The sequence below is a fragment of the Cololabis saira genome, chromosome 12, assembly GCF_033807715.1.
Source record: "Cololabis saira isolate AMF1-May2022 chromosome 12, fColSai1.1, whole genome shotgun sequence".
NCBI classification, from domain to species: domain Eukaryota; kingdom Metazoa; phylum Chordata; class Actinopteri; order Beloniformes; family Belonidae; genus Cololabis; species Cololabis saira.
In genome coordinates this window covers 26,730,696-26,746,846 of record NC_084598.1, presented here as the reverse complement: position 1 = coordinate 26,746,846, position 16,151 = coordinate 26,730,696, and the positions used below count along the sequence as shown (strand labels likewise).

At 37.7% G+C, this 16,151-nt stretch overlaps 1 protein-coding gene across 1 annotated transcript; it reads right to left on the bottom strand.

The window, feature by feature from the left end:
- Positions 1 to 469: 469 nt before the first annotated feature.
- On the bottom strand, positions 470 to 14,612 carry smc5 (structural maintenance of chromosomes 5). The gene is made up of 24 exons (XM_061736267.1): positions 14,368 to 14,612; positions 10,592 to 10,733; positions 10,173 to 10,225; positions 9,755 to 9,917; positions 8,780 to 8,914; positions 8,488 to 8,628; positions 8,236 to 8,397; positions 7,327 to 7,398; positions 6,977 to 7,232; positions 6,688 to 6,842; positions 6,338 to 6,451; positions 6,113 to 6,207; positions 4,430 to 4,562; positions 3,985 to 4,158; positions 3,725 to 3,894; positions 3,438 to 3,561; positions 3,178 to 3,300; positions 2,951 to 3,076; positions 2,730 to 2,825; positions 2,356 to 2,460; positions 2,132 to 2,251; positions 1,744 to 1,923; positions 1,069 to 1,164; positions 470 to 830 (listed from the first exon to the last, which is right to left on the bottom strand). Exons 1-24 carry the CDS (start codon positions 14,520 to 14,522, stop codon positions 696 to 698), a joined length of 3,225 nt encoding a protein of 1,074 aa, XP_061592251.1. The 5' UTR covers positions 14,523 to 14,612; the 3' UTR covers positions 470 to 695.
- Positions 14,613 to 16,151: the final 1,539 nt, after the last annotated feature.

Below are 16,151 nucleotides of genomic sequence, written 5' to 3'. Positions count from 1 at the left end.
CCCAGAGGCATCAGCGTTTCAACTTGTAATTTATTACCACAACCACAACCAGTACTGGCCAACCCTCTTGTGCTACAATTTCTCCAGGAAGTCTAACCACTGTGACTGTGGATTTATGTACTGTATGTATTCAAGAATATTGTCCGACTAATTTATTTAGAAGGACTGAGTAAAACTATGCCCAGATGTTGCAGAAAAAACCCTCAACAAATAAGATAGTGGATGCAGTTGTGAAACAGGTGTGGCCTGCTCTTCTCTTTTACCAATTGGATGACAGCGCAGCTTTATTGGCTGTGAAAAGCAAAAATCAGACAGACCGAGGGGGCCCAGATTCAGCAGGTACCACTACAGAGAGTAGTTGCTGCCTCAAGTTGAGTGACAACAGACCCATTAAACTCCAACCACTCGGGCAACAAAACAAATTTTACCACACTTCCGTGTTGTGCCTTATCTTATCTTAACAAATAGAAACAGAAAAACATTTTATTCAAATATATTTTAACTAATTTTGCTTTAAAAATTTCTCATATTTAGTCAAACATGAATATGTACAAACATTTTACCGTCAATCCCATTTAAAAGTTCAAATCTGCTTCTCTCGAAAAAACGGATAGAAGACGTAAACAGACATCCTGCTTTGGAATCATATATGACACGCATCCATGTCAGATTCCGTACGTTTTGGCCTGGTGGATTTATGCCCTGGGTTTTCTTCGTTGACGCCTTCTGAGGAAAGCCGCCATGTCCCATTCTTCCGGGGGACTCATGTGAGGACCGTTATGGACACAAAGGACTGTCATCTCCTCAGCATACTGAAGATTCTGCAGAAGCTGCAAACAAACAACAGAGCAGGAAGTCAAACACTGTCAGCGCACAAAAAAGCATCATTTATGTTTGCCAAAGAGAAAAAATAAATGGCATTTAAGGAACAACAAACTGCTTTAAGTTACACATCTAATGAGAGAATTGTTTTAGTTCATTGTGAGTCGTGTCCCCGACAATCCAACAGCTGCTTGATGTCAGAGGAAGCCGCGCTCTCTGAGCTGTCACTGAAGTTAAAACACTCACTTTTGGAGTTATGAAGAAGTACTGAGAAGTTGTTGTTTTGCAAGCTGTGCGGACCACAATGTCAAATACTCTCCTCTCATTTATTGGATCCATTCCCTACAAAAAAAAGAAAGAAATGATACATTATTCAATAATCATTTTATCAAGATTAATGCTCCCATTATTATACATATCATAATCCACTGGTCATACGGATCAAGCACCCCAACAAAGTCATTTTAATTTCACTGCACTTCAAAAACTCTGGGCCTGTTGCCTCATACAGCCTGGATCTTCTTTATCTGGGCAGCCCCCTCCCTCTTCTGTTATTGGTGACCTTTCTAAACCAATCACGTTTGATTTTAGAGACCCAATTTGCAGATGCAATGAATGCTCGCTACACGCGATCATTTTAAAAAGAAGAAACAAGATATCGGGAAAATCTGAGTATAACTGCTATTTTAAAAACGTATTTACTGCTTAATCAATTACTAGTCAGCCTGAGAAGGGGGTATGTGACAGTTCAAGGCAATTTTGAAACTTTTAAAGTCAGAAAAGTGTAATATGTTTAACTATTTTTAATATGAAGTCACATTCCTGGTGATGAACAACTTCAACCGGTGGAAAGTGTGCGTACAGCTTGACTAAAGAGCCATATCCGACCACCACAGAAGCAGAATTCAAATGTGAATAAACCTGGTTGATCTCATCTACCACCCTAAACGGGCAGCGGTTGAGCTCCTGCAAGGCCATGAGGTAAAGCATCGTGGAGACGCTGCGCTCTCCTCCACTCTGATGGTGAGCAGTCAGCTCATGGAGCTGAGTGCTGCTGTGGAACTTCACCCGGATACGGATCCCATACTTGTCATACTCCTCCTGCAGGAGGACAAAAACAGCTTGGAAAAAAAACCCATTCCAGAACTTTTTTTTTTTTTTTTTTTTTTTTTACATTTGTTCCAATTTCATGACATCCTTAAAATGTGTCTTTATGCATTTGAGAATTTCACTCAGACTTACAAAGCTTAAAAGCTAATGTGATGAGTCAAGGATTACCAATTTTACATAAAGCAGTGTTTGGATTTACCTCATTTTCTGAGTGAAGATCAACTTCTCCTGCACATTGCATGGAGCGAAAGAAATGACTGAATTTTTCATTTATCTGTTCAACCAGCTGCTTCAGAGGGTTCAACCAGCGTTCCTTCACCTGCAACACACCACATACACGTATAAACCACAGCCAGTCTACCATACAGAAACTGAGGACATGGAGGATTTCAGTGCAGCTACTGCAGTACTGTGACACGGCACCTCTGATATGTTCTGTCTGTAGGCCTTCAGAGCAGCAGTTTGTTCTTCAAGATCTTTCTCTAGCTGTTTGATCTCCTGTTCTCTCTTTTGGTACTCTTCCACAACCTTTAAAAATGAAACATAAAATAAGACATTTCATTTAATAAACTGCTGAGCATAAATGATGTATGATGATGGCTGAAAAACATCTGATCAGACTTTGTTGAAAAGATAAAAACTCCAAAAGTGAAACAGTGTAATTATGTGTAACATAATCTCAACATCACGACTTTAAGAACTGACCAGTGACTGAGGAATTTTGGTGCAATAGTTGTCATATGTAGGAAATAAAGTATTTTCTCTCCATGTAAAAAGGAAACCAAATCTTCACTTACATTTTCACTGAGGCCAGTGAAGCACTCGGCTCTGGACCGCTCCTCGTTCAGCATGGTATCGACCTCGTCCAGCGTGTTAGGCAGTTTACTGAAAGCCTTTGACATTGGAAAGATCCGTGATGTTGATATATAATGCCCCAAAGTCCTCCACAGAAGCAATTAAACTGTATTACAATATAGTGTTAAATAGTAAATCAAAAAGCAGGATGAAGAACACTAACATTACGCAGGTCTGCGGGTATTTGCTCATCAGGTTGCATCCTACAAATCGTCTTTGCCCTCTTCATTAGGCTATGGCATTGCGTTGTCAGCTCAGCCTTCCTTTGATCCAGACGACTGCACCTTTGCTGCAGCAACATATGAAAGGTTAGCAAACACACAAACTAGTGAACGCTACACTGGTTCAGTGATGGTGTTAAAAATCTGCAGATGTGTGGCAACCGCTTACTTCCAAAGTCTTTAGCTCAGAGGCGCCTTCCCTACAGTCATTCTCCAGCTTAGTCTTCTCTGCTGTCAACCCAACTGTCTCCAAGGCCAGATACGCCTTCTCCATCGTCAGCTTGGCTCTTAGCTGTAGATGATGAAGAGACGACAAATAAAGGTACTCAGCAGGGAGGCAAATTCAGTGACAAAGAAAATAGAACAGGGCTTAGAAGAGGTGTATAGTAGTCACATATAGGTATTATTTTAGAGTTTACTTATCCATACCTTCATTTGGGCCATGAATGCAGAGACGATGGTCACTTTCTGCAAGTTGACAGCTGCAATCTTCTCTTTAGTTTCCTCCTCAATCTTCTTCAGGTCAATAACACTCTGCTCCATCTGCCTCAAACTAAGAAAGATTTATAGTTCTTAAAGTCAGCACTACCCAAACCCAAACACTGCAAAACAAAGACAATCTACTTTTCGAATATCTAAACATGCAGTTTTTACAGAAGAAAATGTCATACCCATGTGGGAAATTATCTCTTAAAAAAAAAAAAAAAGAAGCTTACCTGTCTTGTTTAGTTGCAATTTTCTGCTCCAGTTGCCTCTTTTTTACTTTTAGTTCAGAGAGACTTTTCTTTTCTGCTAACAACTCGTTGTCCCGGCGTTCCAGTACAGCAGCTTCGTTCTGCAGGGCTTTCCTTCGTTCACCAATGGCTCGTAACTTTGAATCACACTCCTAGTTTCAGCACCAAGATAAACAATTTACTCTCAGAATAAGCTGAAAATAGCACTGCAGAAACAACCAACAAAAATGTTTGCTTCTCACTTTAATTTGCTCCTCCAGCTGCCGTTTCTCCTCAGCATCCACAGTGATGCCGAGGTACTGGGATGTATGCACTGCAGAGTTACTGGTGCTTATCTTATTGGAATAAAAGGACCTTTTTACGGTGTACCTGTCATCTGATGTGTACAACACCTTCAGGTAGGGCTCCTCAATCACCTACGGGAAAAACACCAAATTCAACAGCAATACAGACCGTATACATTTCACTTTTCTCGTGTACGTACAATATTAAAAATCCATGAATCCAATTATTAATTTTGAATAGTAGCTGAAAAGAAAATATTTGCTCCCTTGAATACTTCCAAAAGTATATGGAATTTTAGTGACTTGACTATTGACTAAATTTCACTGCCACAGCTGCTCTTTCCCACCACAGATTTTCTGGTTCTGCTGTGAAATCTTACTCAACAGGATAAAAGAAACATACCGTTTTTATCATGGCTTTTGTTTGCTCATTGCCCACAGGCACATCATGCACCTTGTACTGATAACAGAGGTAACTCATCACCTCCTCAGGAGCATCAAACATTTCACGGAGATAAGAGTAGAATCCAAAGCGCCTGTAAATTTGAAATAAAAAAATAAGAATGAATGCAGTACATATAGTACATAAAATACAAGTCTATATTTACATGTACTATCTTCTCCCTCCAGCTAGTATAACAAACTGGTAGTATTTATTCCAAAAAGAAGTTTAGTGTATATTATTACCATAACAATAGTCACTGAAACAGTTTTTCTGTCGTATGACATTACCGTACAAGAGTTGGAAAAAAAATTGGAAAGCCCCCCTGTGAATTTTTGCCTAGAACCTCTAGAACTACTTTTGAGCATAATGGACAGGTTTTTGAGGAGGCTTGTTTGACGGGGGGTTGTTCACCTTTTGCATGAAGCCATTTAAAAAAATGTTTTTTTTTTTAAATGCATCAATAGCAACACTGAATATTGTTAGACAGAAAAAATAAAAAACGTATTACACTGAACATAATTACACTGACAGCAAATAATACTATTACACAATAAATAAAAACAGTTACACTTTTAGTTACACAATTATACTGTAAATGTGGTTTGTTATTTTTCTAAGAGGCAGCAGTTTATTTTATTGCAACCGGTAATTTAGTGCTCTTTACTGTTATTTGTTCAACTGTTCAAACAAAGTTGGTGAGGTGTGAAATAAACTGCAATGTTGTTTGAAATAAAAACGTATTGATAAAAAGGGCTTTCTATATGAACCAAAGGAGGGACCACCAGCAAAAGTCTGGAACCCACTGGTTTAACTGATGTTTGATATCCACGATCAATTGTAAAACATGGAAAAACTTGACTTTGACAGAAACATCAGCAGAGGAAAGTTAGTGCAAACCACAGGTTCATGTAAGCTTCCTAATAGGATATAGGACAGACAGGTCCAGCTGAGACAAGATATATCTGAATCAAATCAATAAGGCATTGATCTTAGATTTATTTTTTTATAGAAAAAAGTAAAAATACTTAAAACTGACAAAGAATTTAATCAAGTTTGAGTAAACACATCTGAAGGAAAGGTCCCTGGTCTGACTGGTTTGTAGGCTGCTGTGTGATCAACACCACAGCCCTGACAGGGTGGAAACACACATAGGAGTTTCGCTCAGTGAAAATGCAAAATACCCATAGCTGAAATAACTTTCAGCTTCCTATTTTCGAGAGAGAAAAAGAGCACAGGGGTATTTACATTGTGGGTGCTGCATTTTTAGGTCAGTATTGCTTCCTGTGGTAACTCAGGTGTCTAAACCAAATGCAACTTGGTTTGGAACTTTCTTTGCACTTAATGCCATGCTAATGGCTCATTCTCAAATAAGATTCTTTCTCAAACTAGCACATTTTGTCATGTTTTCTTGTTGAAATAAACACCCTTTATATGACATAATGATTGTCATTATTATGTCATATCAAATGAATGAATGGAAGAATGAACAAAAATCAACTGGATCAGTCAGAGAAATCCATTTCATAAGGCTATGATGAACAAATAAGACAAAAAAATAATAATGGGAGAAAACAGCCCACATACAAACCAAAAGATAAACATATACTATGTTCTCTCATTATGCAAAATTAAACCTCTCACCTGAGAGACTCAATATTTCGGGATGGTTTCTTCCTTGACCATGACTCCTCTGGGGCAGAAATTGAATTAATTCTCAAGTTCAACTTGTCACGGACCTGAGGGTCAGAAAACACAACACCCAAGTCAGAAAAGACAGCAATTACTGCCATACCAAACTAAGTATAACATTAAGCTTAACAAATCATCTTCTATCCAGAACACAGTTTTAGTGTTCACCAGCCTGACCTCGGTCATGAACTTCTCCATGTCGTCTTTCCTTTGGAAGATAAAAGCTCGCAGGTCATGGATTGAGATATGGGTTTCCACATACTTTGCCAATTGATGATCTTTCACATTCATCTACAGGATAAAGATAGAATTACCATCAAGACTTTTCAGTAGTACTAATTGATCGTAGTCATTATGATAATACTTTTAGTTGTCTTGTTTTGCAATTTTAAGAACTCTAAAAATATTTAATAAATAATCTATGATTAAAGTAAAGCCCTCTTCAACATTCAGAACTTCTTTGAAAGTTTTTATTTTTAACAATTATGTCAGACTACTTTTTTCCTCCATATATCCGTGGGACTCACCACCAGCATCATGGGCTCATGGACGTTCCCCTGAAAGAGGTCTCTGTTCTTTCTCAGCCACTGGAGAGCAGCATGTGTGTCACGGTACCGTCCTCGCAGCTTCTCCTCCTTGGCATTCATCAGGTTATTCATGTCATTGAGCTTCCTTTCCAAGGCTGCAAAAAAAAATATACCTTATTTACACAAGTAATTTGCACTCTGCAGTCTTTGCAAATCATGTTTATTCAGTTTTCTATGATGGGGAAATGTGTGAAATATAAAAAGGTACCGAAAACATTTGCAAACTCACCTCTGGACTCAGCAATGAATTTGTTCTCCTCCATGCGCAAGTCACCCTTCTCCCCTTCGATCTTGGCTCTCTCCTCCTGGATGCGCCTCAACTCCAGGTTAACAGCATTGATTCTTGGAGTTACATCTGGCTGATCTCTGACTTTGGCAAGTTCAGTATTCAGGTCTTCAATGGCTCGTCTAGTGTTGACGATTCGCTTCTGATGGTCTTCCTCCTCCGTCTGCTTCAACCTAAACTTTTGCTTGATGTCATCAATCTGTAGAAAAGAGTGGGGTATTGTTTCTTATGAATGTGGACAGATAAAGTTTGCTTAATATTTACAACTTTCAGTTTTGACAGTTCAGTCTCACCTCTTTGTGTTTTCTATCCAACTGATCTTGTTTCTGCTTGCACTTCACAGATGCATCTTTGATGGCAACTGTCTGAAAAACCATCAGCTTCATTATTAACCATCATTATAATGTCAAAAACTACATTCCATTTCATTTATTGAACGGTGGAACAGCAGACTCAACGCCCAAAGTATTTTGTCAAAGTATTATTATTCATGAAGATTTACAATTTTCTGTTTACAATTTTACAATTAAAAAAGACCCCATATGATGAACAAAAACAGTGATCACTGTTTGCCCTTGTCCAGATGCAGGTCAACAGGGCCCCCCTCTGGAGCCACGCCTGGTGGACAGGCCAGGCACAGCCCGAAAAGGCAACATGGGTCCCCCTTCCCATGGGCTTACTACATAATTGGATTTTTGATAAGAGGATTTCTGCTTTTTGGAGTTGGGAATTACTTGGCATATCGAAAAATTCAGGAAATGAGGGAATGTGTCATGCTATCAATTTTCAAACTCAGACATTTTTCACTCAAAATCGCAAACTGGACATTTTTTGTACAGAATTACAGGCTAATTGTGGTTCTCAAACTCATAGGCGGGACAGAAAAGAACTTGGAGAAGTTGCAAGCTTGGTTTGGTGGAAATTGACCACAAATTTGGCTGTTTGGAGTCGCCATTTGAGATGTACCAGAGAGACTTTTAAGGCAGATAGAAAATTACAGGAGTTGTCCTGACCCAAACCAATTGTTATCTTACTTTTCTCTCCTGTTGCCAACCTTGGAAGGCTGGTTAACTCAATTTCTCCTGGGTGGTATGCAGACAAGATGCTTAACTAAAATAGCAAAAATGTCTACGTGCTCTATTTCTGACCCTATATTCACATTGTATACACATTAGGGAGCAATAACATTTCTTATTCTTTACCTTAGCCTTCATTTGTGCCTCAGTTGGCTTCAACTGCTGATCAATCTGCTGGATTTTCCTCAGCATGGGTGTCTGGGCTTGCCTAAGACTGGAGAGCTCCTTTTTGGCTGCTTCACGCTCCTTATTTACGCCCTCACGCTCCTTACGGATGGTCTCATATTCCTGTTGCCACAGTGAAACCAAGATCAGATCAGGACAGTCACGATGTTGTTACTTTCCTCCAGTTCTCATTGCTACATATCAGTCACTCACCACCCATGGTTTCTTCTTCTCAAGCAACTCAATCACATCCAGATGTCTCTTTTTTTCGTAATAACGATTTACGTCATGCTTGTTCCTCTCATTCCTCTGCTTTGCCTTCTCCAGAAAGCTTGCCTTCTCTTTCACAACATTCTATGGGGAAACATACAGCCGACAACACTGAAAAGCCTGAAACAAATCTGCCTTTACATCCTAACAAAAAAAAAAAAAAAGACGGGTAGAAGTCCAGACTCATATCTGTAACTTTCATTTCATCCATTGTACATAAAAGGTTTATTTTTACCTCTAAATCTCGCTCTTTGTTGCGGAAGTTTTTGAGCTCACGGTGGTACTCGTACATCTCTGGTGGTCCAACCGACTTCTCAGTTGCCTCCAGCAGCTCAATTTTGGACATCTTGGCAAACTCACCCACTTTTTCCTATGAAGAAAAAAAACTAAACAAATTAACACGAAAGGAGATGACACTGATCATGTCAATTGACACTTTGTCAAGCCCCGCTCCTGTTGCTAGGTCGGACAAAACTGTCATCTCTCCCGTCCACTTCCATTGTTTTACATCACTTTATTTTCTAATTAATGTAGCAAAGAAAAATCAACAGCAACTAGATATAAATAAAAAGGAACACCGTGTAGTGAGTTAAGAAAAACTGAGGTTTTCGGCGAGATCTTTTGATTAGTTTAGCACATAGCTTTATCCAAAGCAGACATGTTTCGTAATTTACCGTTGGCTTTGGGATGAAATGTATTACTGTGATTCTTTCGGGTGTCACTTTTATCAGTGCCGTGAGCACACCGCTTAACCATTTTAAGATAAATAAATAAAAGGCTTTCCAGGTTGTAGCTATGGGTTGTAGCTTGCTGCAGAGCCAACTTTGTTTTGGCAGTATGGACATTTTTTCTGCCAGTTTGGGGATAAAAAAAATACACTGACTACACTGTGTGCAGTGTGATCCCAAGTGTTCCTTTTTACTACCGGTAATCCAAAGTTTAAAAAAATGACCCAGTGATTAAAATCTTGATACAAGGCAAGTAAAAACTACTCTTTTCCAAATGATATGAACGAAAGAGAGGGCTGTTTTGTCCAACTGGATTCTTTCATTCATTCTTTCATTCTACGTTGCTACTTCCGGGTTAGAATACTAACCCGGATGTAGCAACGGAGAATTACTTTTCCTATGGTTCAGTCAGGGACCAAAGTCAGGGTGACAAAGGGTCAATTGCATATTTTACCAACCGTAACTGTGCTCATGTACAATACCTGAGGTAGAAACTGGCACAAATTGTTGACTTGGATACACAAACTTTTGACCTCCTCTTCCACCATTTTCTGGTTGCAGAGTTTGTTATTTAGCATCCAAAGTGACTGATTGTTCTCCACATGGATCTCTCTTTTAATTACCACATAACCGCCATTCTTGTACCTTCAAAATCAATGAAAACAAATGTGTGTGAATATACAATCAAACATTACTATTTCTTAAAAAAAAAAAAAAAAAAAAAATCTGACATAACTGTTTTAGCTGAAGGTATCTGCATTTTAAAAATCAGTAATACCACCAAGTTTAATAGTTGATTCTTAAGTCGATTCTTCCTGGACTTCCCGACATGCCACAAAAACACAGTTGTATTAAAGTAACTGTACTGTAGGTGCATGAAATCCCTTTCACATTACTTACAGTTCTATCTCAACATAGCCTTTTTGACATCCACGTTTCACATAGAGCCCAACCTACAAAAACAAATAAATAAATAATCAAGAGAAATTGGTTTAAGAAAAGAGAAGTGAGGGTCCAATTTGTAGAAACTCAATATTCATAATTATGTATTTATTAGTGAAAATACTAACAGTCAACTTCATCTCAATGTAGTTGATGAAACGGGTGCTATTACTATCCAAACAGTTTGCAACACTGCATTGTTCAAATAGGTTGAATATACTGATATTCAAATATAAAAACATTTAAATATTTGGACATATTGAAAATGGGCGGATATATAAAAATTATAACGAGGAATGGCTGGTCTTTTGACAGAGACGCAAGTTAAAATCATTTCCAAGTTAATCAACTCCTGGTTATGTTATTCTGCATTTTACCTTGTCTCCTCTTCCCAAAATATTGGTCTTGCCAGCTAGACACAGACAAATGGCACACACAATGCTAGATTTGCCAGTTCCATTGGCTCCAACGATCATGTTCAAATTTGGTCCAGGATACACCACCGAAGAGTCATAGGTCCTGTCAGTGAACAAAGAAGACATTTAAACATTTACTGTTTTATTAGAGCAGAGACGTCACTTTGTGAGTGTTGCTTTTTTCTAGTTTATTTGACTCTAAATATTACTCTAAAATACATCAGCACCAGGGAGTTTTCCATCCATACTAAGGTATTCATGAGTGTAATGGCTCTTGCCTACTTTTTGTAAACTTGACAAAAAAATCAGTTTTCTAAGGATATCACATTTTGAAGCACAGATATGCTAATTATTCTTCTAAAGTCCAACAAAGTCTGGTGCAGGCCTTTTCAGCACTTTAGGCCCTAATGGCTTTTAATGAAAGTTGGGGAGAATGCGGATTTGTAAGAGGCTGTTCTTCTGGTTTCACTGCTTCAGGCTCTCTGACACGTAGCAACATCTTACGCAATCATGATGAATCACCTACGCGCATTTTTTAACTCCAATACTTTAGGTACATTTGAAAATTTACTAACAATTTGCTGACATCGTGAAATCAAATGAATGATCATTACCATTAAAAGATGGGTTTCTATTGATTTAAAAAGTAAAAAAATAAAATTAAAATCAACATCTAACCTATGCCACATTGTATGCTACGATGCTTTAATTTTGTCTTTTGTTGTATGAACATCAGGCCCATTGCCGTTATAGTCGTGTGCATTTGCTCATCTCTAAATACTTACAACCATTTACTGCCAGGCGGTGGCATGTTTAGTTCACCATCTTTCCAATTTCATAATTCCAACAGTTCTTGGGCAAAAGGTGTACAACCTGAACAGGTCTATTGCACAGACATACGGAGACACGCAAGGAAAGCAACCAAGCATTCTCTTAGTCCTACTGACATTTTAATAACTATCTGAAGAAAATCCACAAATGGAGGGGGAAACTGCTATAGGCCTTCTCTGCACAGGATGCCAACATGATCCACTGCGGTGCCCCTCACCCCTTTTTCTCTCCTCTTCTTCTATTTCCTTTCTTAGGCTGAATTCATAGTTATTAATTAGAAGTATCCCATCAGCCTAATTGCACTTGTCATAACCTGGCCCGTAGGCCATGACAAAAATGGACAACAACACACTGCAAATAAAAATATGCTATTTATTTTAAAGAAAAACACGGCAAATGCAAAACAAACCAACTTGTGAGGTGTGGAGGTCAGCATCAGTAGTGTCAGTGTGTGTGAATGTGGAAAATGTGTGGTGCGTGTTGTTTAGAAAAGTAGAATCAAAACCAAACAAATGAATGGGGCTGGCAGGGAAGAGAGAGCCACACTGAAGGCAGGGAGGTTTTATAGCCTGGAACACTGGGCCCAGGTGCTCCACATCAGCCCAATCAGCTCAGCTCACACCAGACTCCTCAAAAACAAAACAGAGAGAAAGTCAGGCATGCCCACAATTAGACAGGGTCGTCACACACTGCATTGTTCTTGTACTTTGTTGTGCTGGTCTGCCCCCCTCTTTTTCCTCTTCTTGACTTGCCGTCCCATCCTCTGTGTCTGCTGTCTACACCCGTTTGTATAGTCGTGTCTGTAGTCCACCAGCCAGCAATGTATCGGTCAGATGTACATAGAACTCTTAGTTCTACAGCTAACAGATCATTAATACTAATAGATCTTGTCTTTTGTACCTTTGACAATAGATCTGTGCTTATCCTCATTCTCTTTCCCATGTCCCTTTTCCAGGGGTCATGCTCTGGGCCTCTGCAAAGCGCCTAGAAACAACTTCTGTTGTAATAGACGCTATATAAATAAAATTGGATTGAATTGAATCCTGTTCAACCCAGCTGGCCTTCATAGAACCACAGTGCCTGGTGGTCCTTAAATAGTTTGAATAGCTATAGTTATATATAATTAAAATAATTTAATAGATAATTTCCCAAATACTCAAATTTGCTAAATCTGTGTATTTTACATCATGAATACAGTATCTTCTCCAAAAAAACTGGACTTGACATAGTCTATGTTTGTAGCTGTGGTAGTTTTTCACTCTTTTTTTCTTCATAATATTTTCCTTACAGACTGTCTGCTCTTAAAAAGAAGAGGAAGAAGTGAAATGAGATTGCCAACAAGTATCAAATCTTTCTCAAGAAAATTGACCCCCACATCACCATTGTCCCCAACATGATCATTAAGATAAATTATTATTCCTCCACAATTTCAAAAAAGTCGTCATTTTGAATGAATGAATTTTTATTTTGAACATGTATATAAAAAAATAAAAACAAAAAAAACAGTAACATCTTCATATTCACATATGTTCGAAAAAAGGAGTAGGAAGAAGCATACACTTTTTCCTAGTTCCTACCCCTTTATAACTGTATGAATTTACATTATTGTTATTATTATATCTACACAATATCCATATAAATATAGTCTATATAAATACTACGTAACCATACCTATTACTACATAATTATCCATATAATATTCATGCTGCTTCACTCTGCTGCACCTCTCACTTTTTTATTTCTTTTGTACAATTTTAATTTTTTATCTTGTATTTTTGCATAATTCTTGCCTGTAGAAATTGTAAATAGGTCATACTTATTCTCACTACCTCAAACTGCTGCACCTTAAAATGTTTATAATTTTTGTACATAGAAATTCCACATTGTCTATTTGTCTATTATTCATTTGTTTATTGTTCACCTTATACCATAGAGAGCGAAACTACCGGAGTCAAATTCCTTGTTGGACAATGTTCGAACCTGGCCAATAAAGCTGATTCTGATTAGTATATAAAAAATATAAATATTACAATTATATCAATATATATAAAAAATACAAATATTATATAAATCTATATAAATATACACTATATAAACTACATAAATATCCCTATAAATATATATATGCTACATACCTAATAAATATATAATATACATTACATAATCATAACTATCCCTCTCAACATATAATATATACTACTGTGGCAGGATGAAACTCGACTCCAGAGGTTTTAAAACAGGGATCACAACTAACAGAACTGACAGTTGACAACAGAACCCGAACACGCGTTGCTAAGCAACCATAAAGCACCACGCCCCCTTCCCTACAGTCCTGATGGGTGCGAGGTCCACCACACCACATATCCACATAAATATCTAAACATATCTCCCTATTTTATTTGTTTCTCACACTCCTCGTTAACCCATTTCCTCTTCCATTAGTTGTTTATAAATAATTTTTTGTATCTCTTTTTAAACAGATTTATGTTAGTATTTTGTTTCATTTCCTGCTCCAAACTGTTCAACAGAGTGACTCCACAGTTCGATATGCACATGCTTTTCATTGTTGTTGGCACTTTATGTTTTCTAAAATATTTTAATTTAGTCTGTGACCTACAGAAACGTTAAATTGTAAAGGTTGGTTAAAGTTGGTGGGCAAACGAGTTATTTGCGTTTATAGATCTCAAACAACGACAAGTTGCGCTGATAAGTGCTGGGTGTGTGTTCGCTCGACCTTGCATAGTTTCAGACTGAAGCCTGATTTATGGTTCTGCGTTAAATCGACGCAGAGCCTACGGTGTAAAGTATGCGGAGACGCGCAAGGTACGCCGTAGGCTCTGCGTTGGTGTAACGCGGAACCATAACTAGTCCGGATTTTGCTCGGGCGTTTGGAGCTGTTGACTTACAGGAAGTTTTTCATGGTGATGCGACGTATGGAGCCTTCCACATAACGACCATCTTCTCCGTCTTCTCCGGCCGTGCTTGGGGAGCTCATAGGAGCATGTTGTGAGTTGTTACTGCTGACTTGGCCGAGTCGCTGTTTTTTCCCGGGTGGGGACATGGCGACACGGCGGCCACTCTGGCAACGAAAGTACTAAATGTAACTAGAAATGTCGCCAGACTTCCCTCTACGCGCGCTTTGCTAAATTGCTGCTGAAAGATGATTGGACAAGATAAGTCACGTGTGTATACAAATGCTTACGTCACACCAAATCTCATTATCGCGAGATTTTGCCGCGTTCCATTTGTCCCGATTTGTCCTCGGAAGTCGGAATTTCCGAGTTCCTAGTCGAATTTTTCAACTGGAACGCCCCTCGAAGTGGGATTTCCTACTGGGAAAGTGGGAGAAGCTTCACCACCCCCGAGTTACCATTCCAAGATGGCTGCCATTCCCAGTTCCCAGTTCCGATTTCCGAGGTAAATGGAACGCGGCAAAATGCTTTTTGTTTTGGTTGTTTTTTTTTTGTTTTAATCCTAAATAATTAAAAAGTCCCTGTTAACAAAATGTGAAATAGGTAAATTAAATAAATAGATATTAGTATTTTTTAATCAGTACATTTTAATTCTCCATCTTGTTAAAAAAAAAGTTAAAACACACATGATGGCATATATCTTCAAAGGGTTTGAAATAATAGGTGTTGAAATATTTAGTTACAGTAAATACTCTTGGCTTTTTTAAATTTATTTTAACAATATTTTTTTTTCTTTTTTTTTGTCTGCACACATATTAATGGTTAATACCATGCTGGTACGAACCTAAGGCATATATAGTTGAATTTTGTATATAAAATACATATGATATATATATTCTTTTAATATGTCACATATATTTATTTTAGGGCAGCACGGTGGCTTGGTGGTTAGCACTGTTGCCTGATGACCTCTCCAGGGAGTAACCCCTGCCTCTCGCCTAGCTGGGATAGGCTCCAGCAGACCCCCGTGACCCTGCAAAGGATAAAGCGGGTATAGATAATGGATGGATGGATATTTATTTTATGAATATATATATATATATATATATATATATATATATATATATATATATATATATATACACATACATACGCATACACAAACCCAATTTTTTTCTTTTTTTTTGATTAACAATATTCTCTAAAGACATTTCAATGTAGTTTAAGGTAGTTTAACATAGTTTAAGGACTCGCACAGCGTTTTTCCACTTCCACTTCCATTATGCAATATAATATATGCAAAATAACTGAATTAATATTTATATCTTAAATATTTACACATAAACTCATTTAATAAATCACATTCTTGGATAAAGTATGGATACTATTGGGTGACAGCAAGTTGTACATATCAAACCAGAAAGTCGTTTCTTTTTCTAAAGAACAGAGATAACACAAGTCAGTTTTCATAATCAGATATTTTATTTTAGAAAGTTGCTCATGATAATAGATATTGTTTTGAAATGTATTTCTTTAATTTCATTCAATAACCTTAAGAGATGGATTTTTGTGTTTTTGTTAAATAGAAATCCATCTATGTTATCACGTCATTTTTTTTTAAACATACAAAAACATTTGCTATACATGTACTGTGGTAATTAAATATTCAACATTGGTGTTTGACTGAAGTTATCCTGACAGTGAACAATAGTTAAAGCATCCCAATTATGTAACTTTTCACTGCAGAAACCTAACAGTGATAGTAGATGTGTTGTGAT

Bases quoted from the DNA above. Each gene is read 5' to 3' on its own strand.
- smc5 (XM_061736267.1), bottom strand. From the start codon at position 14,522: ATGTCCCCACCCGGGAAAAAACAGCGACTCGGCCAAGTCAGCAGTAAC. The intron at 2,252-2,355 runs GTGCCGTGTCAC...GGTGTGTTGCAG, and splicing joins ACAGACAGAACATATCAGAG to GTGAAGGAACGCTGGTTGAA. The intron at 1,165-1,743 runs GTTTATTCACAT...TTTTTTTTGTAG, and splicing joins TGGTAGATGAGATCAACCAG to GGAATGGATCCAATAAATGA.